The sequence below is a fragment of the Maniola jurtina genome, chromosome 28 (genome assembly GCF_905333055.1).
Source record: "Maniola jurtina chromosome 28, ilManJurt1.1, whole genome shotgun sequence".
NCBI classification, from domain to species: Eukaryota; Metazoa; Arthropoda; class Insecta; order Lepidoptera; family Nymphalidae; genus Maniola; species Maniola jurtina.
The window spans coordinates 5,781,732-5,807,322 of record NC_060056.1 but is presented as its reverse complement, the minus strand read 5'-3'; the positions used below and the strand labels follow the sequence as shown (position 1 = coordinate 5,807,322).

Sequence of the window (25,591 nt, the reverse complement as noted above, 5' to 3'; positions counted from 1 at the left end):
TCAGTATGGTTGTCAATTACAGGTGTATAGGTACTTTATAATAAAACTAATCTAACACTAACCTAAAGTACAAATTCTTAGTATATGTATATATTTTTAAAACAATGGAAAGTTAAACTAAAAAAACACAAAAATATCCACTATCAATGATCACTAATTAAAACTATTCTCTTTTTAAATTTGTTTAATTTGTCGTGAAAAATGTCCACATCACTAGCGCCTGACACACATACGTCATTATAGCATTTAAGCATGCGAGGAACAGGTGAGTAGCTACACGATAAGGTCCGAATATATGAAACATGAAAGAGACGTTTTTCGCGTATTCTTACATCAAGGCGAGGGATTTTTATTTTTATTTGTTCCAAAATGTCCGAGCACCAGAGCTGTCCATTTAGGATTTTGTGCAGTACACATAGGTCAAGTTTATACCTACGATCAACCAGACTGTTCATTCTAAAAAGTTTTAGCCTCTCTTCATATGTGCTGCGTTTAGGAACACGGATGTTTTTATATGATAGATAACGGGTAAATGATCGCTGTATCCGTTCTATTCTAGATTTGTGACAGTCATGGTAAGGGTTCCATATTACACTACCATACTCCAAAGTGCTCCTTACATAGGCATTAAATAGAATAATTTTAGTACGTGATAGACGAAATTCTTTGCAAGTTCGCTTTAGAAAACCTACAGTTTTGGATGTTCTCAAAACCATATTATCATAGTGCTGTGTAAAGCTTAATTTTTTATCCATCATTACGCCCAGATCTCTAATAAGATTAGTTCGAATCACATGCTCACAATTGATGGTGTAGTCGGAAGAAATTTGTTTTTTTTTCCTAGTAAATTTAATAAAGTAACATTTTGAGGCGTTGATTACCATTCTGTTGCGCTCACACCACGCCTGTATTCTATTTAGATCCTCTTGAAGCAAAAATGTATCTTGTAAATTGTTAATGGTCCTAAATATTTTCATGTCGTCAGCAAAAAGGAGGCATTCACTGTTAATCACACAATCAACAATATCATTAATAAACAGAACAAACAGTATTGGGCCAAGATGTGATCCTTGAGGCACCCCGGACCCCGCCTTATAAGGCCTTGACTCATATCCCTTGACAGCTACAACTTGAACCCTATCCTTTAAGTACGAGTCTAGCCAAGACAATAAATTGCCACATACTCCATACACATGGGATAGTTTATGTAATAAAATTCCATGATGAACCTTATCAAAAGCACTGGTAAAATCAGTATATACAGAATCGATTTCAGTTCCATCATCCATGTGTTTTGCTATATAATTGACATATGATAACAAATTACTAATGACTGATTTTTTGTTTTGAAACCCGTGCTGCTTAGGACTAATCTTAGTTTTTGTATGAGCGGTTATTATTGGACAAACTAGTGATTCAAAGATTTTAGCAAAGATGGACAACAAAGATATAGGTCTGTAATTACGAACATTACTGTTATCATCCTTTTTATGAATTGGAACTACACGTACTCTCTTCCATATACAGGGAAAAACACCCGTTTCAAGAGATCGATTGAATATTGTTTTTAGTGGCCAGCAAAGTTCACGAGCACATTTTTTGATAAATATACCTGGTATACCATCAGGACCAGAAGCCTTGTTAATGTTCAGTAGATTCAATTTTTTTAATATCATAGTTTCAGTAAACTTAATTTTCGTTAGGACATCATTGACGGTCACTTTTGTTGTGGTATCATAAACAGTGCTACCAGTACTTTTTAGAAACACTGACTCAAAGTGATCAGCAAATAAATTGGCGATTTCAGTCCCTTCAGTAGCGATGAGATCCCCATAATACATTCGTCCCGGTATGGTGGCTCCTTTACGCTTATTCTTTACATATCCCCAGAAAGCTTTAGGATTAAGTTTAATGCTATCCTCTGTATTTTTATTATATTGATTATAGCAGGTTTTAAACAGTGAGTGACAGCGACTACGCAATATTTCAAATTCTAATTTATCGCGGGGATTGCCATGAACCCGGAACTTTGATCGCAGCTTATTCTTCTCAGCTAATAATCTCCTGAGCTGAGTGCTAAACCATAATGGTACGGAGGCAGGTCGCGGATGATGCTTGGGTACAAAAAGATCAAATAGGTTTGCCAATTTACTATAAAAAATTGATACCATCTCATCAGTGGACATTTTTGGTGCCAACAATTCGTACCAATTAATACCTTGCAGGGAAAGTTTTATTTTGGAGTAGTCAGCCTTGTAAAAATTGAAGTCCGAACGAGGTTTACTTTTCACTGCATTATTGCTAACTAACTCAGAACAAATCTTTACTTCCAGGGGAGGATGTAGTTGGTCAATTTTACTTAAAATTTCGGATGAGTTGCTTACAGATAAATCTAATAATGAGCTCAAAATTAAATCCAACACTCTGCCCTGGGATCCAGCAATGGTATTAAATTGATAAAGATTGTTTAGAGGTAAATAATCAACTAGAGCATACCCTAAGTTACAGTTATAGTTACTTGGTTCAGCGAATGAGTACGACTTATTTTTATTCCATGAAATGAAGCCAAGATTGAAATCACCTAGTATAATAACATCGTCTACCTCACTCAAAACAGAAGTGGTATTATTTAAAAATTGTTGCAGATTTTGGGCATTTGCAGGCGGAGGCATATATACGCAACAAACACCAATATTTCGTTTTATCTTACCTATTTTGAGTTCAATTACCACCCATAGGTCCTCGCCTTCACTTTCCCATTGCTGCATACGAAAAGATTTTATACGACCATCAATCGCCAACAAAACGCCGCCACCATCGGATTTAATCACTGAGCTACGATCACGCCTGTAAACTGTATATCTTTCATCTATAAATTCAGATGAAAAAACTTCAGGTTTCAGCCATGTTTCAGTCAAAGCGATGGCATTGTAGTTACTTTTTAAAATGTTCTGATAGATTTCGGAGGTTTTTGTCCTCATCCCTCGTATGTTTTGATAGTATATTGTGAATTTGATTTGTCTTGACCAATGTAAAACCGATGTGTGATGATCACTTGAGTTTGAACTGGACATCATCACTATTGTTTATTATCTTTGCGCTGGAGTTTTCGTCCTTTCTAACATAGATCTTGCCATTGCGGACCCATACAAATGTATACATAGCTTCTTTAGCCTTCTTTTTTGTCTCCGCAAGTAGCAGTTTATTAGATGGTGATAGATGCTCTGAGAGGTATATAGGAGCTTTATCGCCTCCAATACCTATTGCCTGTGTTGATAGTCTGTCCGTACGATTCATTCTATTATATTTGTAATATGCCGCTAGAAGAGTGTCTCGGCATCTGGTGCTGCGAAGTTTAACAATAACTGTGCGTGGGCGATCATTCTTATTGTCCCTTTTTGCCACGCGAAAGCATGACATAACCTCGCAGTCGTCAACAGTAACAGAGACAGCTTTTCCAATCTGGATCACCGTTTGAGCCAGATTTTCAGCTTTGTGCTCCGGCAGACCATTAATTTCAATATTACATTCTCGAGAATATTGTTCCATAGTACCGACACGATGCGTAAGGTCCTTTACCGTGGCTTCAAGTGATTTATTCCTTGCACTCAATTCGGTTACCTCCTTATCGCGTACTTCTAATCTTTTGGTAATTTCATCATACTTTGTTGAGAAAAATGACACTGACGCGGACAATTCACTTATTTGTTTAGTTAGCTCACTAAATTTAGAATCGAGCATGTTCCGAAGTGTGCTTTGGACCGCCTCAATGACAGACCTCTTGATGTCGTCGATCATCGTTTCCAAGGAATTGTCGCCAAGCATAATGTTTTGGCCCTCTCGGTTAGAGATAGCATGACTCGATGCGGTACTGATGTCATCCAATGTTTTAGCAGCGGTGGAAATCTGTGGACTGCGCACAGGAGTATTACTGTTGTCGCCTCCCTTTTTTTGCCGACAGATGCAGTTGGGGCATCGCCACGTGGCTTTATATTGATTTGTTAGGCTTGCCGACTGTTCTTCATCAATGCCAAGACATAAGAAGTGAAAGTAATCACTACAATCAGCACACGTTAATGAGGTCTTCCTTACCGCCTTATTTCCACACGCAGAACATTTATTTGTATTGTTAGACGACATTTCAGTTTAGCTATACTATTACACTTCCTTCCGAAAAGAACCGGATCGCCGCTCACGCGTCGTCTTTGGCACGTCCTTAATCAACAAGACTCCTCCCACTAGACCGGTCCGGTACACGCGTTAGCTACCTCACACGCCGTGCGTAATTAATGAATTATATTAAAATATGTTGAATTAGCTCACTTTATTTAAAGGTTTTATTTGAAATAGTGTACGAAAGGTCTCCAAAAAACATTTGAAATACTTTCACATGCACAATACTTGAGAACTACCATTAAAACACATTAAAATCATTAAAAACGAGTTGTAAAATAAGTTAGTGCAAGTACGATTGATGCACACGGTGCGACCGTGCGCGATGAACTGATTAATTGATTATTCTTTTTATTATTTAAATATATAGTATATAGTTATCATTAAAATATACCAAGCGACAGAAATCCCATTTTATTATAATTTTATTATTTTTCATACAGCAGCGCCACCTATTGGCTATTTACGAGACCTCGGTTAATCGTCGCATTATAGACTTATTAAAACGGAAAAGTTTCAAATAAAAAAAAGTTGAAAAAACTATAACCCGACTACGGAAAAAATAAGACAACTTGAACCCGACTTGGTACAAGTAAAATAAACTAAAAAGAAAGAAACAAGATTGTGCTTAGTGCTATCATCGTCTTGATTGAGATTCAACACAAAGGCCGTGGTCGTGCGTTGTCGACAGCAAAAAGAAAATATTCTAATTTGGTAGACAAATAAAATCACTGGGAATTCCGTCAATCAAGGATAAGAAATACGCTGTCGACAACGCACGACCACGGCCTTTGTGTTGAATCTCAATCAAGACGATGATAGCACTAAGCACAATCTTGTTTCTTTCTTTTTAGTTTATTTTACTTGTACCAAGTCGGGTTCAAGTTGTCTTATTTTTTCCGTAGTCGGGTTATAGTTTTTTCAACTTTTTTTTTTATCGTACATATTAACTAACTTATCCATACACCTTAATCTATACTTATAATAACTTACTACGCGTAAATATTTATTTAAACCTAACTTCTTTACTAAACAAACAAAAACACATTACTATACAAATCAAAAGAAAACACAAAACACAAATTACTAATTTTATGAAGCATGGACCTACTCCGTTAGGGAGTCCCTAAGTAGGTGTTTCTTTAACCTCTTCTCACTGAGCCCATCTCTGTCCTCCTCAGCCCAGCCGATTGCATTATATAATTTGGGTACTATATATGCGCTTATTCTTTTACCATAGTAGTTGTAGATTTTTGGCATTGAAAATCTCACCTTCCTATTTGTTCTAGGATTATCCCTCATTTTAACCTTTTTTTTATAATTAGTTGAGAAAAAATTATTTTTTACTATTAAATATTTCTAGTTACTGTAACCTTCACTTGTCGGGGGTGTTATAAATTTTTCATTTACACTTGTAGCCTAATAATATCACTCGCGCAGATCTTTGAATGGGGACATATTATATACTAGCTGACGCCCGCGACTTCGTCCGCGTGGATTTAGGTTTTTCGAAATCCCGTGGGAACTCTTTGGTTTTCCGGGATAAAAAGTAGCCTATGTGCTAATCCAGGATATTATCTTTCTCCATTCCGAATTTCAGCCAAATCCGTCCTGTAGTTTTTGCGTGAAGGAGTAACAAACATACACACACACACACATACAAACTTTCGCCTTTATAATATTAGTGTGATAGTGTGATACCGTTATTATACGGTAGTTAGTGTAGGTAAGTGCCTTCTGAATTTCATGGATCCTATCCTAACTTCAAATTTACTTCAAACCAAAATCGTTTGCCTTGATTAAGTTTAAACCTAATCTTATATGCATTTATACTTTACGATATGAATACTAATGCGTGCTGTTATATGAAAATTTTAATTAATAATCACACTAATAATATAAAGGCAAAAGTTTGTGTGTGTGTATGTGTGTGTATGTTTGTTTCTCCTTCACGCAAAAACTACTGGAAGAATTTGGCTGGAATTTGGAATGGAGATAGACTATACCTTGGATTATCACATAAGCTACTTTCATCCCGGAAATTCAAAGAGTTCCCACGGGATTTCAAAAACCTAAATCCACGCGAACGAAGTCGCGGGCATCGGCTAGTTTATAATAACACAAGTCCCGATACTAAGTTTATTAAAGTTTTTTTTTTGTAGATCATGTTTTTAATTTTTTTGAATTTCAACTTGCTGCGTGTGACTTTGTACTTCACATTTTACTCATAATATTATTGTTAACTTACAAGTGTAAATTAAAAATTTATAACACCCCCCACAAGTGAAGGTTACAGTAACTAGTATTTAGAGCTGATAACTTTCAAACGGCTGAACCGAATTTTTTGGATTATAGCTAAGAACACTCTCGATCAAGCCACCTTTCAAACAAAAAAAAACTGAATTAAAATCGGTTCAATAGTTTAGGAGCTACGATGCCACAGACAGATACACAGATACACACGTCAAACTTATAACACCCCTCTTTTTGGGTCGGGGGTTAAAAATATCGTATTGCAATGGTGTCGTCAGGTCTAAACAGCCCCAACCCGTTACAGTCCGGCTCTAGTTTATGGGATCGCAGGGTCCAAATGACCCCATCTCGGTTATTGCGTACTTGTGTAAGGGTTAAGGTAAATCTAACTTTACTGGTTAGGGTTCGTATTATGACATTTTTACCTTCCAAATGTCTTTTATTTGATGTTTTTAACCCCCGACCCAAAAAGAGGGGTGTTATAAGTTTGACATGTGTATCTGTGTATCTGTGTATCTGTCTGTGGCATCGTAGCTCCTAAACTAATGAACTGATTTTAATTTAGTTTTTTTTGTTTGAAAGGTGGCTTGATCGAGAGTGTTCTTAGCTATAATCCAAGAAAATCGGTTCAGCCGTTTGAAAGTTATCAGCTCTTTTCTAGTTACTGTAACCTTCACTTGTCGGGGGTGTTATAAATTTTTAATTTACACTTGTATTTGATGTTTTTGAGATAGGTATTTTATAAAAGGGATTTTTTAAATGTCTTCGAAATTAGGTACTCTTAACTAGTTAGTAGAGATATTATGAAAATATGCCTACCTATGTTATTAGGGTTCCGTACTTCAAAAGGAAAACGGACCCCTATAGGATAACTTTGTTGTCTGTCTGTCCGTCTGTCGTGTCTAAAGAAAACCTATAGGGTACTTTCCGTTGATCTAGAATCATGAAATTTGGCAGATAGGTACATAGGTCTTATAGCACAAGTAAAGAAATAAGAAGTGTAGTGACAAGTGTAAATTAAAAATTCATGACACCCCCGACAAGTGAAGGTTGCAGTAACTAGAAAAGAGCTTTTAAACGGCTGAACCGATTTTCTTGGATTATAGCTAAGAACACTCTCGATCAAGCCACCTTTCAAACAAAAAAAACTAAATTCAAATCGGTTCATTAGTTTAGGCGCTACGGTGCCACAGACAGATACACAGATACACAGACACACAGATACACAGACACACAGATACACAGACACACAGATACACACATCAAACTTATAACACCCCTCTTTTTGGGTCGGGGGTTAAAAATAATTAGAAACAAAATGAGACATGTGACAACGAAGTGATCCAAGAGTTCCTTTTTACCTTTTGAGGTACGGAACCACGAAAAAGAAACAAACATACCTACTACATTTATAATATTAGTATGGGGAAGTATGGATTAGAAAGAATTTTTGAAAATTCAACCCCTATGGAGGTAAAATAGGGGTGTGGAATTAGTGTACCGAGTCCACGCGGATGAAATCGCGGGCATCAGCTAGTAAAAAATACCTACCTACTATTAAACATTCCACACAAAACTACTTCACACTAATATTATAAAGGAGAAAGTTTGTATGTGTGTGTGTGTGTATGTTTGTTACTCCTTCACGCAAAAACTACTGGACGGATTGGGCTGAAATTTAGAATGGAGATAGATTATACCCTGGATTAGCGTATAGGCTACTTTTTATCCCGGAAAATCAAAGAGTTCCCACGGGAATTTTAAAAAACCTACATCCACGCGAACGAAGTCGCGGGCATCAGCTAGTACTTACTAAACCGACTAACAAAGTTAGGAGGTACCTATAGAATATAAGTAGATAAAGGTCCGCACCCACATCTAAATCAAAGAACATCACTCGCAGATGTCCTATTGTTAAACTCAAAGCATATATATACCTACCTATCTTCATCTGGGATTACCCTTACCCGTTTTCAAAGATTTATCTCTCAAAACTTTGTTGGATTTATTCATCTGACTATGTATATAATAAGGAGATACATACATAGACTGCTAAAATTATAACCCTCCCTTTTGGCTTTGCCGCAGTCGGGTAAAAGTGACTGACTGACTGATCAAGGACTGATCTATCAATCAGCTCAAACTACTGGACGGATCGGGCTGAAATTTTGCAGGCAAATAGCTATTATAAACATACTAGAGGTTGCCCGCGATTTCGTCCGCATGCATTTAGGTTTTTAAAGATCCCGTGGGAACTGTTTGATTTCCCGAGATAAAAAGTAGCCTATGTGCTAATCCAGGATATTATCTATCTCCATTCCTAATTTCAGCCAAATCCGTCCAGTGGTTTTTGCGTGAAGGAGTAACAAACATACACACACACACATACAAACTTTCGCCTTTATAATATTAGTGTGATGAAGTAGAAAGAATTTTTGAAAATTCAAACCCTAAAGGGGGTGAAATAGGGGTTTGGAATTAGTGTACCTAGTCCACACGGATGAAATCGCGGGCATCAGCTAATGAAAAATGTACTTAGGAAAAATTAAAAACCAACTAACTACCTAAGCGTAAACATAATAGTAATAACGATAAATAGTTGCATTAATTTAACCGTTATTTACAAAGATAGGTTTTGGTTTCCCAAATTGTTAGAATCGCAGCCCTATACAGAAAACCGGCCAAGTGCAAGTCAGACTCGCGCACCGAGGGTTCCATACTCGGGTTTTTTCCGAGATTTTGCACGATAACTAAATCAAAAACTATTATGCATAAAAATATGTTTAAGAATCTACAGGTAAAGCCCTTTCATATGATACCCCACTTGGTATAGTTATCTTACTTTGAAAATTGAATTTAAATGTTGGAAAAAATACCTGAGTACGGAACCCTCAGTGCGCGAGTCTGACTCGCACTTGGCCGGTTTTTTCTTAGTGACGAACTTTTGTTTTTGATTGGCGATGATTCATCACCAGCCAAAGCGGCGAATTTGTTGACGATCTCGGTGCGATCATCACTATCATCATCATCACTCTCATCAGCCAAGCTGTCATCATCTGCCGACCTAGCATCCTTGTCTGATGATGAACTCGCCATAACTTCTTTAGTGTATAATAATAATGAAAAATACATAGGAAAAAGAAAAACCACAAGATTTTATAAGCGTAAACATTTATTTTAAAATAATAATTACGATAAATAGTTAACATTGGAACATTAAATTAAGCGTAAATTACAATAGAAGTACTGATACTATGTTGGGGGTCCCAAATTGTTATAATGGCGACCCTGCACTGAAAAACGCAGCATTGGAAAACCCCACACTATCGCGATGGGGGACCTCAAGCGAACCGTGTTCTATGGAAACTGGACTCTTGCCTAGCAATTGAACCTCTATTGCTTGAAATGACGACGAAATTATGTCTCGTCAATACATAAACCAGATTTGAAATGCGAAAAAAGAAAACTAAAATTGGGTATTTTACTCCAATTTTTTTGTTACTTTATTATAAACTAGGATAAAAATAATGACGTAAACTGAAAAACTAATTAAATCGATCAAATAACAAATAAGTTATAAGCATTTAAGCATTAGACAGAGATAGCGATATAGAATTTTGACGTCACACCTTACTAATGCCGTAGTAGCTTCGTGCGGTTTCATACAAATTTTCGTTTTGCGAGAAAGGGATAGAAGACCCTCCCACTCCAAAATTAAAATGCCTGTAACTTTGTAAATCTTTGTTGGATTTTAATATTTTTTCCAGCGTACGTCATTATTTCTATCCTAGTTTATAATAAAGTAATAATATTTATCAGATTCAAAAGTAGGAATATACCCAATTGATCATCACCAAATAAAACTACTCATCACCAGCCAATGCGGCGAATTTGTTCACGATCTCGGTGCGATCATCACTATCATCATCTTCATCATTATCACTCTCATCAGCCGAGCTGTCATCATCGGCCGACCTATCATCCGTGTCTGATGATGGAATAGATGATGATGGAATGTCTTCATCCTTGGTGAGAGCTTGCACCCATTTGACGTATTTGATTTCTTCACAGGTTTCGAATTTCTCTGTGCAAAAAAGGAGAAAGTTAGGTAGTTATATTGGTTTTTAACCCCCGACCCAAAAAGAGGGGTGTTATAAGGTTGACGTGTGTATCTGTGTATCGGTGTATCTGTGTATCTGTGTATCGGTGTATCTGTGTATCTGTCTGTGGCATCGTAGGTCCTAAACTAATGAACCGATTTTAATTTAGTTTTTTTTTTTTAAAGGTGGCTTGATCGAGAGTGTTCTTAGCTATAATTCAAGAAAATTGGTTCAGCCGTTTGAAAGTTATCATCTCTTTTCTAGTTACTGTAACCTTCACTTGTTAGGGGCGTTATAAATTTTTAATTTACACTTGTAGTAGTTCTTTGTTCGGTTTTTGTAGGGGTCAATAATTCATGTTAGGGGTCGGTTATTCTAAAAATTCTTTAAGTCTTTCAAATAATATGTTATTAGTGCTATTTTTTAATCTCGTAATTACACCTTTTGTATGTTTATTTCACTCGCTATGCACTAAATATTATTTTATTAACTACTAGAGGATACCCGCGGCTTCGCCCGCGTGGATTCCGGTTTTTTAAAATCCCGTGGGAACTCTTTGATTTTCCGGGATAAAAAGTAGCCTATGTCCTTCCCTGGGATGTATCCCATGTCTGTAGCAAATTTCATTCAAATCGGTTCAGCGGTTGGGCTGTGAAAACGTAGCAGACAGACAGACACACTTTCGCATTTGTAATATTAGTATGGATTTTTTTAAGTTTGACATTTGAAGTTGTCATTTTAGTCTCTGGGATTAAAAAATCCGTACTTTAATATTATAAATGCGAAAGTGTGTCTATCTGTCTGCTACGTTTTCACGGCCCAACCGCTGAACCGATTTTAATGAAACTTGATACAGACTTAGGATACATCCCGGGGAAGGACATAGGCTACGGGACTAAAAAAACCTCGTAGACGAAGCCGCGGGCATCCTCTAGTAGGCTGTAATGCATCTGGTTTGATTTTGAGACCGTAAATACGCACCTCTTTCTTGTGTAAAGTTGGGAGGTCGCAACCAAAGACATATTTTTCCGTCCAGCGCCATCCTCAGTATGCTGTTAGCTGCTCTGTATGTATCCAGCCTAATTAAATAAAAATAGAAAAAATTAGTAGATTAAAATTAATTCAATTTAGAAAATGTTTTCAAAATCAACATCGTTAATTCAAAGTAGGTACTGTACGCCTTTTGATCGTCTGAATTGTTAGATTTGTAAGATGATAACATAGTGGTGACAATTACGTAAACTTAAAACTAAAGCTACGAGGGTTCCAAATGCGCCCAGATCTGAGAAGAGCCTACAAGTTTCATTTTTATATTATCTTTTTGTCATACAAGTTCATGCGAAACTTCAAATCAATGTTTTTCCGTGACATACATTATCTTATTCAATGAACCATTAAATCACTCTTTCACCAAATCATACATTCATTCGTTCACTGTCTCTTTCGTTCACTCACTCATTCACTGATGCAGTGACTCATTTATTCAGAAGTCACCTAGTTGTCTTAGCTGTGAGGTAGCCATGTTTCTTGGCCCAGCCATCACAGATATCCCTAAGAAACTGTCAACGTTTGCAAATTTCATTCATTCACTCAATTTCTGACTCATTCACTGAATCACACATTAAACCTTTCTCTGTCACATACATACACTCATCCAATGAACCATTGAATCACTCTTTCACCAAATCATATTTTCATTCGCTCACTATCTCTTTCATTCACTCAATCTTTCACTGATTCATTAATTCATTCAGAACTCACCTAGCTGTCTTAGCTGTGAGGTAGCCATGTTTCTTGGCCCAGCCATCACAGATATCCCTAAGAAACTGTCAACGTTTGCAGATTTCATTCATTCACTCAATTTCTGACTCATTCACTGAATCACACATTAAACCTTTCTCTGTCACATACATACACTCATCCAATGAACCATTGAATCACTCTTTCACCAAATCATATTTTCATTCGCTCAATCTTTCACTGATTCATTAATTCATTCAGAACTTACCTAGCTGCCTTGGCGGTGAGGTAGCCACGTTTCTTGGCCCAGCCATCACATATATCTCTAGGAGACCACGTGTCATCGTTTTCTGGATGATCCATCCTTAGCAAACGTGGCAAGTCCAACCTTTCTGCTAAATATCTGCAAAATAAAAGTTAATTATCTACAGGAGAGCCGTGATAGCCTAGTGGTTAGGTCCGGCTCCTGTTAGGGAGGTTAAATTCAAATTCAAAATATTTTTATTCAATTAAACTTTTACAAGTGCTTTTGAATCGTCAAACAGACGAGTTTCTTGCCGGTTCTTCTCGGTAGGAAAGGCATTCCGGACCAGTGGCAGATACATTTGACGATTCTAAAGTACTTGTGAAAGTTTATTAGAATAAAATATTTCTATTCTATTCTATTCAAAATTGTCTTAAAGGTCACAAATGCTTACCGTATGGTGGTATAAGGCTCTCTCAGTTGGGCTATGGGGTACGATCCCATAAGTATTTGTATGGGACGCGGCACCTTGGATGGGAACACCAGACCCGGGCAATCACACAGACGCACCTACGGACAAAAATACGTATACAGCGTGTTTGATACAATACATGGTTAACCCATTGCCAGCCCACTATTGAGCACGCGTCTCTTCTAAGAGTGAGAAGGGTTTAGGACATAGTCTGCCACGCTGGCCCAATGCGGATTGGCAGACTTCACACACCTTTGAGAACTCTCAGGCATGCAGGTTTTCTCACGATGTTTTCCTTCACCATTAAAAGCAAGTGATATTTAATTTCTTAACAAGTGTAGTTAAATTAAAAATTTATAACACCCCCGACAAGTGAAGGTTACAGTAATGACAAGAAAAGAGCTGATAACTTTCAAACGGCTGAACCGATTGTCTTGGATTATAGCTAAGAACACTCTCGATCAAGCCACCTTTCAAATAAAAAAACTAAGTTAAAATCAGTTCATTAGTTTAGGAGCTACGATGCCACAGACAGATACACAGATACACATGCCAAACTTATATCACCCCTCTTTTTGGCTCAGGGATTAAAAATGCACATAACTGATAAGTCAGAGATCCGCGCCCGGTATCGAACCCCCGACTTCCGATTAGAAGCCGGACGTTCTAACCACTAGGTTATCACTAAGCTAAACAGAACTTACTTATTAACGATACATATGGCCACTGAACTCACTTGGTGCGTCAAAATTACAGGATTTCCCTTAGGAAATAGAAATTACCTGTGAAAATAGAAGTTACCTGTCCTTACCTCTGGTGTTAAAAATATAGTCTGGAAGTGTTTAGTGTGTCCAGGAGTGAGGATTTGCCAACATTTGATTGTACTACGCCTTTTATAAGTATATTCCATTACAAGTAAGCATTTATCAATAACATCCGATGGTAAGTGATGCATGGCAGATATACTCATAGCTCTATGCAGTGTCCTAAGTTAATTCGGTCCTCATTTTGCGGTACGTCGTAAAGTATCAAATAGTGGTTACCTGTCAAAATAACCATTACCTATGCAAAAAACGTTACCTGTGAACACTGAATGTTATCTGCGGGCACCAAACTCATTAAGAGCGTCAAAATAACAGCATTTTCTTTAGGAAACAGAAATTGCCTGTAAAAATTGAAGTTACCTGTCCTTACCTCTGGAATGGCCACCATACCATAGTAACCATATGGCCACTGAACTCACTTGATGCGTTAAAATTACAGCGTTTAAGAAAATAGAAATTACCTGTGAAAATAGAAGTTACCTGTGCTTACCTCTGGAGTTAAGAATATAGTCTGGAAGTGTTTAGTGTGTCCAGGAGTCTTTGATACAGATACGACTTTCTTCCCCATTATGGCGTTCATGAGTGAAGATTTGCCAACATTCGGTTGACCTACACATCCTATTGTAAGTATGCCATTCTTGTATCTTTCATGCGTGTAGAATGTTGTGTCTGATTTTTCTAGAATGGTCTCACCTACAACAAAATATGAAACCTTAGAAAACGCATCACAAACAAAAAGCCTTAGGAGCCTCGATAGCTCAACGGTTGAGGAGCGGACTGAATTCCGATAGGTCGGCGGTTCAAACCCCACCCGTTGCACTATTGTCGTACCCACTCCTGGCACAAGCTTGACACTTAATTGGAGGGGAAAGGGGAGTACTAGTCATGATTAGCATGGCTAATATTCTTAAAAAAAAAACGGTTCTGTACCGTACAAAAAATAACACTTTATTTATTTTTTATTCTCATGGTGGCCATTTTGAAATTTTTATTATTAACTGTGACACTGGCTATAATCGAAAAAAAAAACAGATGTATCTCACCATCTTCACATGTGTTTTTTTTTATAACTTTTTAGATCGTTTTTGGCAGTCGTGTCTTTTATTTTTTAATTTAGACATTATTTCAATCACTCATTTAATTATCGTTCACTCACTCACTTATTGAAATTCATCATTTCACCTCTTGTTCACTCGAAATATCATCATTCATTCACTTCCACTTTCATTCACTTTCACTCCAATCTTAAGTAATATACCTCCACTTACCAACTTCAGTCTCATCATCTTCAAACTCCACATTGGTTTCTTCTTTTATCTTCTTTTCCCAAGAAGACAAGTCCACTTCCCCGCTGACGATGTCTTTGCAAGCTTCTAGAATTTTTGTGGCGCCCTCTGCGCACATACGCTGTCGACCCTTGCGCCGGCGCACATTGAGACCTGGCAATACGTAAATAAAGTAGTGTCACACTAATATTTTATATGTGTGTGCATGTTTGTTACTCCTTCACGCAAAAACTACCAGACGGATTGGGCTGAAATTTGGAATGGAGATAGATGATATCCTGGATTAGCACATAGGCTACTTTTTATCCCGGAAAATCAAAGAGTTACCACAGGAATTTAAAAAAACCTACATCCATGCGAACGAAGTCGCGGGTATCAGCTAGTGAATAAATAAAGGATTCTAAAGAAATAAAGTGCTCAAATTAAATAAGGTCCAATAAGTAAATAAAGTAGGTACTCTAAATAAATGATAAATAAATAAAAATATGTTTTATTAAATCAAACTTTTACAAGTACTTTTGAATTGTCAAATGCATTTTTACTATTGGTTCAGAATGCTTTAACTACCGAGAAGACCCAGCAATAAACTCGGCGGTTGCTCTTTTCAAAGATTTCATAAACAATATGATGCATTGTAAAGAAATAAAGTACTCAAATTAGATAACATACAGTAAATGAAGTACTCAAAGTAAATAAAGTAGGTACTATCACACTAATATTATAAAGGTGAAAGTTTGTGTGTATGTATGTGTATGTGTATGTTTGTTACTCCTTCACGCAAAAACTACTGGACGGTTTAAATTTGGAATGGAGATAGATTATACCCTGGATTAGCACATAGGCTACTTTTTATCCCGGAAAATCAAAGAGTTCCCACAGGATTTTTAAAAACCTACATCCACGCGAACGAAGTCGCGGGCATCAGCTAGTAAGTAAATAAAACTCAGTAGTAAGTAAATAATAAAGTTTTACTAGACAGTCTGTCCAGCTCAAAAAACTCCATAGAGGCAAACAAGCACTGCTTACCTATTCTTGAGTATCTATCCAGCTCAAACCACTTCATAGAGGCACATAAGCACTGCTTACCCATTCTTAGTGCCGAAACCCAAGTATCTGAATATTGACAAATATTGGCGGTGACCACTCACCAGCTTTGTCGCTCGTGGCACCAGCCAGGTTGTACCCTGGACAGGAAGTGAAGTACACCACACGCAGCTCAGGACATCTATTAACCAGGTATTGCTTCCACGCAGCCACCACCGAAGCCGGCACCAAATCTATCTTGTTAAGGACGAGGATCATGTTCTTCTTCTGTTCATTCACTACGTATTCGTAGAGGGAGGGTGGGAACATCATGCCCTGAAGAGAAGGAAGAAAGTGAGTTAGTATGTCTCATGAATCATGCTTCAATAGGTAAAAGAGGTGGACTGAATCTAAATATATAAAAACCGGCCAAGTGCGAGTCAGACTCGCGCACAGAGAGGGTTCCTTACTAAGATATTTTTTTTTTGACATTGTGCATGATAAATTAAAAACTATTATGCATAAAATCCAAGTAAAAATCTGTTTTAGAATGTAGAGGTAAAGTCCTTTCATATGATACCCCACTTGGTATAGTAATCTTACTTTGGAAGTTTAGAAATGATTATTTGTTCATGAATTTAAATATTTTTTTGTGATGTAACCACAAATTCACGATTTTCAGATTTTTCCCTTTACTTGTGCTATAAGACCTACCTACCTTTTTTTTTGTTGACACTGGGGAATGCATTTACGCATCCCCCCCGGAAGCTAGCCAGCCAGCCGTGAGGCAGCCAGCCAGCTGAGGGAGGGTATGTGGGACTCGCCGGCCGAGAGGCGACCGGAATACCCACTAAACCCCAGCGGCGCTACTGCGCGTCGCCTGGCGACTGGGTCACGGGAACGGCCGAAGCAAACAACCGCGACCCAGCCAGCGACGTCTGCCAAGGCAGACCCTCACCCACGTCGCCCGCGTCCCATCCTCCGCTTCGTCCACTGTGCCCTCTGCTAGTCAGAGGGACACGCGGAGAAATCTCCCCTCCTGCCAGGTCATTAGCCATAGCCAACAATATCTCCGAAGAGAAATTATTAGCCATGTTACCGGGGCGCACCGGCCCGAACACTGCTCTCCCCCTCGGACGCATCCAAAAGGGACCAGCAGCATCCAGGCACACTGGGAGGTTACCTGGCTGGCCTACCTACCTACTGCCGAATTTCATGATTCTAGGTCAACGGGAAGTACCCTATAAGTTTTCTTGATAGACACGACAGACGGACAGACAGACAACAAAGTGATCCTATAAGGGTTCCTTTTTCCCTTTGAGGTAAGGAACCCTAAAAATTACCGTTAATAGTGCAAACATACTCACAGCATATCTAACATCTACGATAAGCAACAGAATGTCACACATTTCCAACACTCGCCACAGTTGCCGCCATGTTTCCAGGTTCAGCTCGAAATATGACATTTCTTTCCAGTGCGGCGTGGCTTGGAGCGCTTGGATGTATTCCTGGAATTTCATATTAGTTTCATATCGTATTATGAAATTATTCCTGGAATTTTATATTTATTTTATTTCATATTAAGAAATTAAATGATTGATTAAATGATGATGATGGTGATAATTTAAAATTAAAAAACAAGTGTAAATTAAAAATGTATAACACCCCCGACAAAGGTTACAGTCACTAGGAAAGAGCTGATAACTTTCAAACGGCTGAACAGATTTTCTTGGATTATAGCTAAGCACACTCTCGATCAAAAAAAAAAAAAAAAAGCTGTGATGGCCTAGTGGTTAGAACGTCCGCCTCCTAATCGGAGGTCGGGGGTTCGATCCCGGGCACGCACCACTAACTTTTCAGTTATGTGCGTTTTAAGCAATTAAATATCACTTGCTTTAACGGTGAAGGAAAACATCGTGAGGAAACCTGCATGCCTGAGAGTTCTCCATGTTCTCAAAGGTGTGTGAAGTCTGCCAATCCGCATTGGGCCAGCGTGGCAGACTATGGCCTAAACCCTTCTCATTCTGAGAGGAGACCCGTACTCAGTAGTGGGGCGGAAATGGGTTGATCATGATGACACTCTCGATCAAGCCACCTTTCAAACAAGAAAAAACTAGAATAAAATCAGCTCATTAGTTTTGGAGCTATGATGCCACAGACAGATACACAGATACACAGATACACACGTCAAACTTATAACACCCCTCTTTTTGGGTCGGGGGTTAAAAACAAGATAAAGTTAAAAACTAAAACCCAACTGCGATCGTCTGATCGTCTTAATAAATCATCGCTGAAATATTATAGTAAAATTGTTTTTCTATCGCTTGGTATATTTTAACGTTGTAGTACATTTACATTTATGAACTCAGAATTTTTCCTCTTTCATTTGACATCCTACTCGATACAAGAGTAGTTTAGGCGCTACGGTGGAACACACAGAGTCTGGGTACAAACATACATACCCACATACATACACACATACATACATAGACTGCTAAAATCATAACCCTTCTTTGCCGTAGTCAGGTAAAAAGGCACAAACCCTGAAATATTTCTGTTCCTGGGCATCCAGCTGTGCGGGTGTCATACTGAAGTCCCAAGGTGGTCTCTTGGGGAATGATATTTCCTTAGGGAAGAAATCTGTTGGGTCTATCTCCATCTCTTTCTCTGACACTGGATTTAAGGACTTTCTGAAACAAAACATAGAATAGAAGTATTTTTTACTATTTTTTTTTTAATTTTTTTTTTTTAATTATTATTTACATAAAAAATATACAGAGAGTTTTTGTTACAGTCAGCGCCACAAAAACCACAGTTGGTTTTACCGGGCACTGAGTTTATTAATTATAGCTATACAATAAAAATAAAATTAAAGAAACCAGCATAATGACAAATTGGTAATGTAGGTACATAGTACTTAATCTAGTGGGTAGGTAAGAACAATGTGCAGCGCGACGCGTAACGTCGTGAACATCGCTGCCAGCGAAACCGGTTGCAATGACTGGAATATTACATACTATACAGGTTGCTCCAAAAAATATTTTTTAAGTTTGTGTTTGTAATTTGTTTCATTAATTTGTTCTTTAAGCGTTTTAGGAAGATTGTTTAATAACTAGCTAATGCCCTTGACTTTGTCCACGTGGATTTAGGTTTTTCAAAATTCCAAATTTCACCCAAATCTGTTCTGTAGTTTTTGCGTTAAAAAGTAACTAAAACACATACACACATACAAACTTTCGCCTTTAAAATATTAGTGCGAACTGTGAATCTTATTACATCAGTAAGAAAAAGATGTAAATATTCTAAAATTTTGTTGCCATCAGAATCAGTAATTTAAACAAGTGTAAATTAAAAATTTTCAACATATATTTTCAACAATATTTTCTAGTTATTGTAACCTTCACTTGTGGGGGGCCACAAGTGAAGGTTACAATAACTAGAAAATATAGATTTTTGGATTATAGCTAAGAACACTCTCGATCAAGCCACCTTTCAAACAAAAAAAAGTAAATTAAAATCGGTTCATTCGTTTAGGCGCTACGATTCCACAGACAGATACACAGATACACAGACACACAGATACACAGATACACACGTCAAACTTATAACACCCCTCTTTTTGGGTCGGAGGTTAAAAAATATATTAACTTACAATGCATCTTCCTTCTTCATCCGGAGTTCTTCGTCAGACTCCCGGTAGAACTTGAGAGCATACCGGTTGGCATCCCCGCGTCCCTTTGAACGATTCGGTTGGTAGTTGACTGACACCACGTCGTAGGAGTTAGTTCCAGACGATGCTAGAATGAAACAAATTCATTTAATTCTTCCCTTCTTACTAACTTCTTCATACAAATGTATTACACCTATCATTTTTAACCCCTGACCCAAAAAGAGGGGTGTTGTAAGTTTGACATGTTTATCTGTGTATCTGTCTGTGGCATCGTAGCTCCTAAACTAATGAACCGATTTTAATTTAGCTTTGTTTGAAAGGTGGCTTGACCGAGAGTGTTCTTAGCTACAATCCAAGAAAATTGGTTCAGCCATTTGTAAGTTATCAGCCCTTTTCTAGTTACTGTAACCTTCACTTGTCGATGTTATAAATTTTTAATTTACACTTGTATATTTATTGAAAATTCAACCCCTAAAAAGGTAGAATAGGGGTTTGAAATTTGTGTATTACAAGCTAATTTAAAAAAAAAAGTGAAAGTGAAAAAAAAAAGAAAAAATTTACATAAAAAAAGGTGAAAGTAAAAAAAAAAATGAAAAAAAATTACATTATAATATGCTACTGGACTTCGTCTGTCATGGCGTTTGCTGGCGCGCGTGCTGTGCTTGTTTGGAGAGTTTTTTTTTGTTAAGAGTGGCTGGTTTTTGTGTTAGTTGGTGTTTTTTGGTGGTGGAACTGACTGGGAAGCGCTCTAAAGGGGCGCCGCGCGTATGTCGGCGGGCGCCGGCACAGACGGAGTCCATACTTGTATAAATTCAATAACTTGAAAATATCACAAACTTGACATTGGCTAATCAGAGTAAAGCCAGATTTAAAGAAAAAAAAAAATGCTACTTACTGTTCATGATCAATGTTTTATTCTTTTTGGCTTGGAGCTGCTGTTTTTTAGCTTTTCCACTGAAGGGTGTTTTGCGCCGAGCTTGTGGCATCTTGGGGTTTTCCTGAAAAAGAATGTTTTTATAAAAAAACCGGCCAAGTGCGAGTCGGGTCTCACTCTTTTAGGGTTATGAAATATTTCATGGATGCCTATCAGAATGACCACATTACAAAATGTATCACCATAACGCCACAACTACTATAGTGCATTTCATCGAATAGTACCTATGGCGTTATATTGGCTCTCCTGTCTGTTGGGTGGTCATTGGCACCACATTGGCATGGGACAACGCAGATTTTAATTATTTTCATTTGATTTTCATTTCATTCATTCAAGAAAATCAAATGAAAATAAACAAAATCTGCATCTTCTTATGCAAATATGGTGCCAATGACTTGGACAGACAGGTGAGCCAAGATAACGCCATAGGTACTGTTCTCCATGAAATGCACTATAAATTGATATGAAAGTAAATGCCCTAGAAGCAAAATGTCTGGATGTAGAAATATCGCAATTCAGAAGACAGAAGATACTATATACAAGAGAGAAGAAGAGATAGCGCTCTACAAATGTGATCCAAATTAGCTTCACTTTAGATACTATATTTACTTTTTTTTTACATAATCTTTTGTTGGCAGCATAATATTATGTACCTTACGTACCTTATCATATACGGATAAAGAGACTGGGTAGGAATACAATAACATTTAAACGATCTTCAATAAACACGTATTTTATAATGTTTTTGGTACATGCCGCATGCTCTACCGGTTTTAATGCAGATAAAGTGCAAAATCAAATCGTAGCATGGTATTATCAAAATATACACTATTTTTATTAAAAAAATAAACTAATTTAAACAGCTCAAACAAGGCTCAAACAGAGATAATCATGGGAAAAGAGAAAGCAAAGGGCACAGCACACGAAAAATAGGTTAATTTTGTAGTGAAAGTGTGATCATTAAGATTTCTAATGGAACACTTACTCGTAGATTTTATGAAGTTAATCAGGAGTGGAGTATAGAAAATCTTCACTCTTGAGTTTAGAGTTAAACTTAGGGGTATTGTTATTAATTCTGGAAATATCTACAAAGCAGAAATCAACACTTGTTTTTTCAAAACAATTTTGACATTGACATTGACTGATGGTTGCCGTCATCATGCTAACCTTGGTCTGTAGTCTGTGGTATTGTCTATGGATGGTATAATCTAGGCTCAGAAAAGCACGAACCCAGAGCCGTTAAACCATTCTAGAAAAATGGCATAAGTAATAACCTCAAATATTTGACAACTGACAAGTAAACAAAAATAAACTTGAATTTATTATTTTCCGATTTTCTAAATAATACCGCTGTTTTTGTGCAAATTTCAATCGAAACTAACAGAAAATGCTTCCATTATCGTTGTTACGAACGGCCCAAAACCATCCTATGCTGGTGGAGTTGAAAAATGGCGAAACATACAACGGGCATCTAGTGAGTTGTGATAATTGGATGAACATTAACTTACGAGAAGTTATTTGCACTTCGAGAGATGGTGATAAGTTCTGGAGGATGCCAGAGTGCTATATACGAGGCAGCACGATCAAATACCTTAGAATACCTGACGAAGTTATCGATATGGTGAAGGAAGAGACCCAAGTCAAAACCAGAGGTCGTGGAGAGATGAACAAGGGTAGAGGTGGTCAAAACATGAGGTCTGGTAGAGGAGGCAGTCGTGGTGCGTTTGGAAACCGCGGTAGGCCTGCGCCCTTATCACGCGGCGGCGGGAACGCGGGTCGACCACAGAATAAAAACAAGAAATGATTTTTTTTTTTCATTAAATAAATTAGGTTCTTTTTTATGTAAATTATAAGTATGGCTAAGTATTTATGAGTTGTTTTATTTGCAATTTTCCCTTTTTATACTACCAGCAGCTATGCTATATTAATATAAACAAGATGATGCCCATGGCGTTTTTAAAATCCTACAGGAACTCTTTGATTACCAGGAAAAAAGTACCTTAGTAATAGTTTTGCTATTGATTTCACATAGAAAAAAAACAGGATTTTAAACTACTAACTGCAACAATAATATAAAGTACCCGATAGGTCAATATGGCAATTAGGGTATGAGGCGGGGAAACACCCTGCACACCCATACTTCACCAGTGCTAACCTGCACTGGTTTAGCAAAGGGGCCTGTAATAAGTGTTTCAAATGCAATGGCACATTTGAAAAGTTGTAAAGTGAAAAGAAACGGGTGAAGTCGAAAGAAAAGCTTGTTTTATTATTCATAAAAGCAATTTATTCGATTATACCGCATACAAATATTATTTCATTCTATAATAATTTAAAATACACATTTAATTCACAATTTGCTTAACACTAAGGTCGTCTAATTAATTTTATTGAATAAAAATTACTAATATCATAAACTTATCTCTCTTACTCGCAATGACTTTCTAAGCATGGACACATCGTGGCGTACAACACAAGAGCCCAAACATGGCACACGTTTCTAAATTCACCCTATGTAGCTTCAACTGCTCCATTTATACATTCCCGCTAACATTCAAGTCCTGTAAACTAACCTCAGTGATTAAGCCGCAATGTAAATCGATTATTGCACTCGAAGCTGAATAAGGTGATTTTAGAAGCAAACTTGAACAAAAAATGGAATGGAGTAGTGTAGCACTATTAATTTTTGTTATTTCTTTGAGAGATTTTTCGTTTTTGTAAATATGAAACTATTATACTATATCTATACTATATCTATACTATATAAGTATTATACTATTCTGCTCGTGCTGATTCACTGACTGACTGACTAACTGACTCATTTGATCACCTCTTCTGTAAAATTTTGTATGTTTTTTTTTTACCGATGGTTTCGTATAGAGGACAAAAAATGATCCGGAGGAAAAATATGGATAGAGCTGATGATTTCGGTGAGGAGCACGGCCAGGGTATTGAAGATAGGTGGGGGGTGCTCGAACAAATGTCACTCAGAACTTCATCCAATTGACAGGGAGCTGAAAAATAAAACCAAAATGGCGGATTCAAGATGGGCCTTGAATCAAGATGGCCAAAGGCCTCCCACCAGCCAACCTAAACCAATTAAGAAAAATCTCAATCGGCCCAGCCGGGAATCGAACCCGGGACCCTCGTCATACAAATCCACCGCGTTACCACTGCGCACTGGAGGTCGTCAAAAGATCTATCTATACATATAATAAAATTGTAGAAAAGTGGTGTCTGTACAATGGAAATATATAAAAAAAGTAGCAGGGGTTGTTAATAATAACAACCCCTGCTACTTTTTTTTTATCGATGCCGAACCCGAAATTGTAATAAATTTTTTTTTGTCTGTTTGTCTGTGTGTTTGTGCACGCTAATATCAGAAACGGCTTATTCGATTTAGATACGGTTGTCACTAATATATTGTAGTAAGCTTCACTTAACATTTAGTGTTTATTTCATGTCAATCGGTTCATAAATAAAAAAGTTATGTCAATTTAAAGAATCACGGCGAGCATTTTTAACGTACAGACACACGCCTCGCGCCTGAGCGTCCGTGGCTATATAAAGCGCGCTGAGAGCCATTCCACGCGAACGAAGTCGCGGGCACAGCTAGTAATAAAATAAATGTGATACAATAATGGCCAATAGATTTTACATTGAACAAAAAAAAGCTACTCCACAGTTTTGTTTTTCCGACATTCGTGACGCGCCCTTCCATCTGTCTCTTTCCGATGTGCGTGAGAGAAAGGAATGGGAACATTGTAAATAATTTTAGATATTTCTAGTGTTTTCAATGGTTTTACTAAATATTTTACACTTTTTCGCATGTTATCTTACGTAAATAAAATTAACTTACCGGTGGTAAGTCACACCATCTCTTTTCTGCGTCGTTAACGTATTATTTTGGCACTTTTTGATCGCGCATTTAGGCGTCTTGACAGCTTTGCAGTCAACATGCGACTAATGAAGAAAGTGTGCTTACACCGAGTATAAGCACACTTACTTGGTCCCTTGTTATGCGCGCCAGTGCGATGTCCTTGCTTAGAAAGTCATTGCTTACTCGAGTCTTTCTGCACATGCATTTAGGTTTTTAATAATCCTGTGGGAACTCTTTGATTAACCGAGACAAAAAATAGTCTATGGTCACTTTCCGTCTTCAGGTCTTTAATTGTTCTATGCAGTACTATGCACTTCGTCTGTGGTGGCGTTTGCTGGCGCGCGTGTTGTGACTTTTTGGAGTGTTTTTTTGTTAGAAGTGGCCGGTTTTTGTGTTCTGGTGGTGTCCATTGCTGGTGGAACTGACTGGGAAGCGCTCTAAAGGGGCGCCGCGTGTATGTCGGCGGGCGCCGGCACAGACGGAGTCCATACTTATACATATAGTTTCCTTAACTTGTAAATAACTACAAACTTGACATTGGCTAATCAGTGTAAAGCCAGACGAGAGAAAAAAAAATTGTTCTATACTCGTGCAAAAATCACGCTGTTCTTTGCTCCGTTGCGTCGTGATTGAGAACAAATAAAACATAAAAAATTTTCAAAAGAAAAATAAAACCGACTTCAAAAACCAAAAACACTAAAAAGTAGAAAATATTTTTTGTTTAGCTACACATGTAATGTACCTAGGTATGAAGTCGAGCGAGCATATTAAAACAAAATTAGAAATCCAAGAGTGAAGCTCGCCCGACTTCATACCTAGGTACATTACATGTGTAGCTAAACAAAAATTATTTTCTACTTTTTAGTGTTTTTGGTTTTTGAAGTCGGTTTTATTTTTCTTTTGAATTTTTTTTATTTCACAATTTTTAGTGGCCCCACTGTACTATAATATGCTATGCCCAGTTAAAACCCTACTGTTTACTAAGCTATTACAGT

General features: G+C 37.5%; 2 protein-coding genes across 4 annotated transcripts; one reads left to right on the top strand and one right to left on the bottom strand.

The window, feature by feature from the left end:
- Window positions 1-142: 142 nt before the first annotated feature.
- LOC123879649 (guanine nucleotide-binding protein-like 1) lies at window positions 143-21,841 on the bottom strand. Of its 3 annotated transcripts, none has more exons than XM_045927477.1 (13): window positions 21,705-21,841; window positions 20,681-20,783; window positions 19,768-19,912; window positions 18,658-18,805; window positions 17,483-17,623; window positions 16,241-16,451; window positions 15,075-15,245; window positions 14,297-14,499; window positions 12,965-13,080; window positions 12,535-12,669; window positions 11,508-11,605; window positions 10,266-10,510; window positions 143-153 (listed from the first exon to the last, which is right to left on the bottom strand). In XM_045927477.1, the coding sequence occupies exons 2-12, from the start codon at window positions 20,769-20,771 to the stop codon at window positions 10,290-10,292; spliced, it is 1,680 nt and encodes a 559-aa protein (XP_045783433.1). In that variant the 5' UTR covers window positions 20,772-20,783; window positions 21,705-21,841; the 3' UTR covers window positions 143-153; window positions 10,266-10,289. The 3 variants fall into 3 exon arrangements, with proteins under 3 accessions (XP_045783433.1, XP_045783432.1, XP_045783431.1); XM_045927476.1 differs by lacking the exon at window positions 143-153 and adding an exon at window positions 9,586-9,892; XM_045927475.1 differs by lacking the exon at window positions 143-153 and having other exon boundaries at window positions 9,586-10,510.
- A 139-nt stretch (window positions 21,842-21,980) lies between these two features.
- LOC123879654 (U6 snRNA-associated Sm-like protein LSm4) lies at window positions 21,981-22,589 on the top strand. The gene has a single exon (XM_045927480.1). It carries the CDS (start codon window positions 22,107-22,109, stop codon window positions 22,521-22,523), a length of 417 nt encoding a protein of 138 aa, XP_045783436.1. The 5' UTR covers window positions 21,981-22,106; the 3' UTR covers window positions 22,524-22,589.
- The last annotated feature ends 3,002 nt before the right edge of the window (window positions 22,590-25,591 follow it).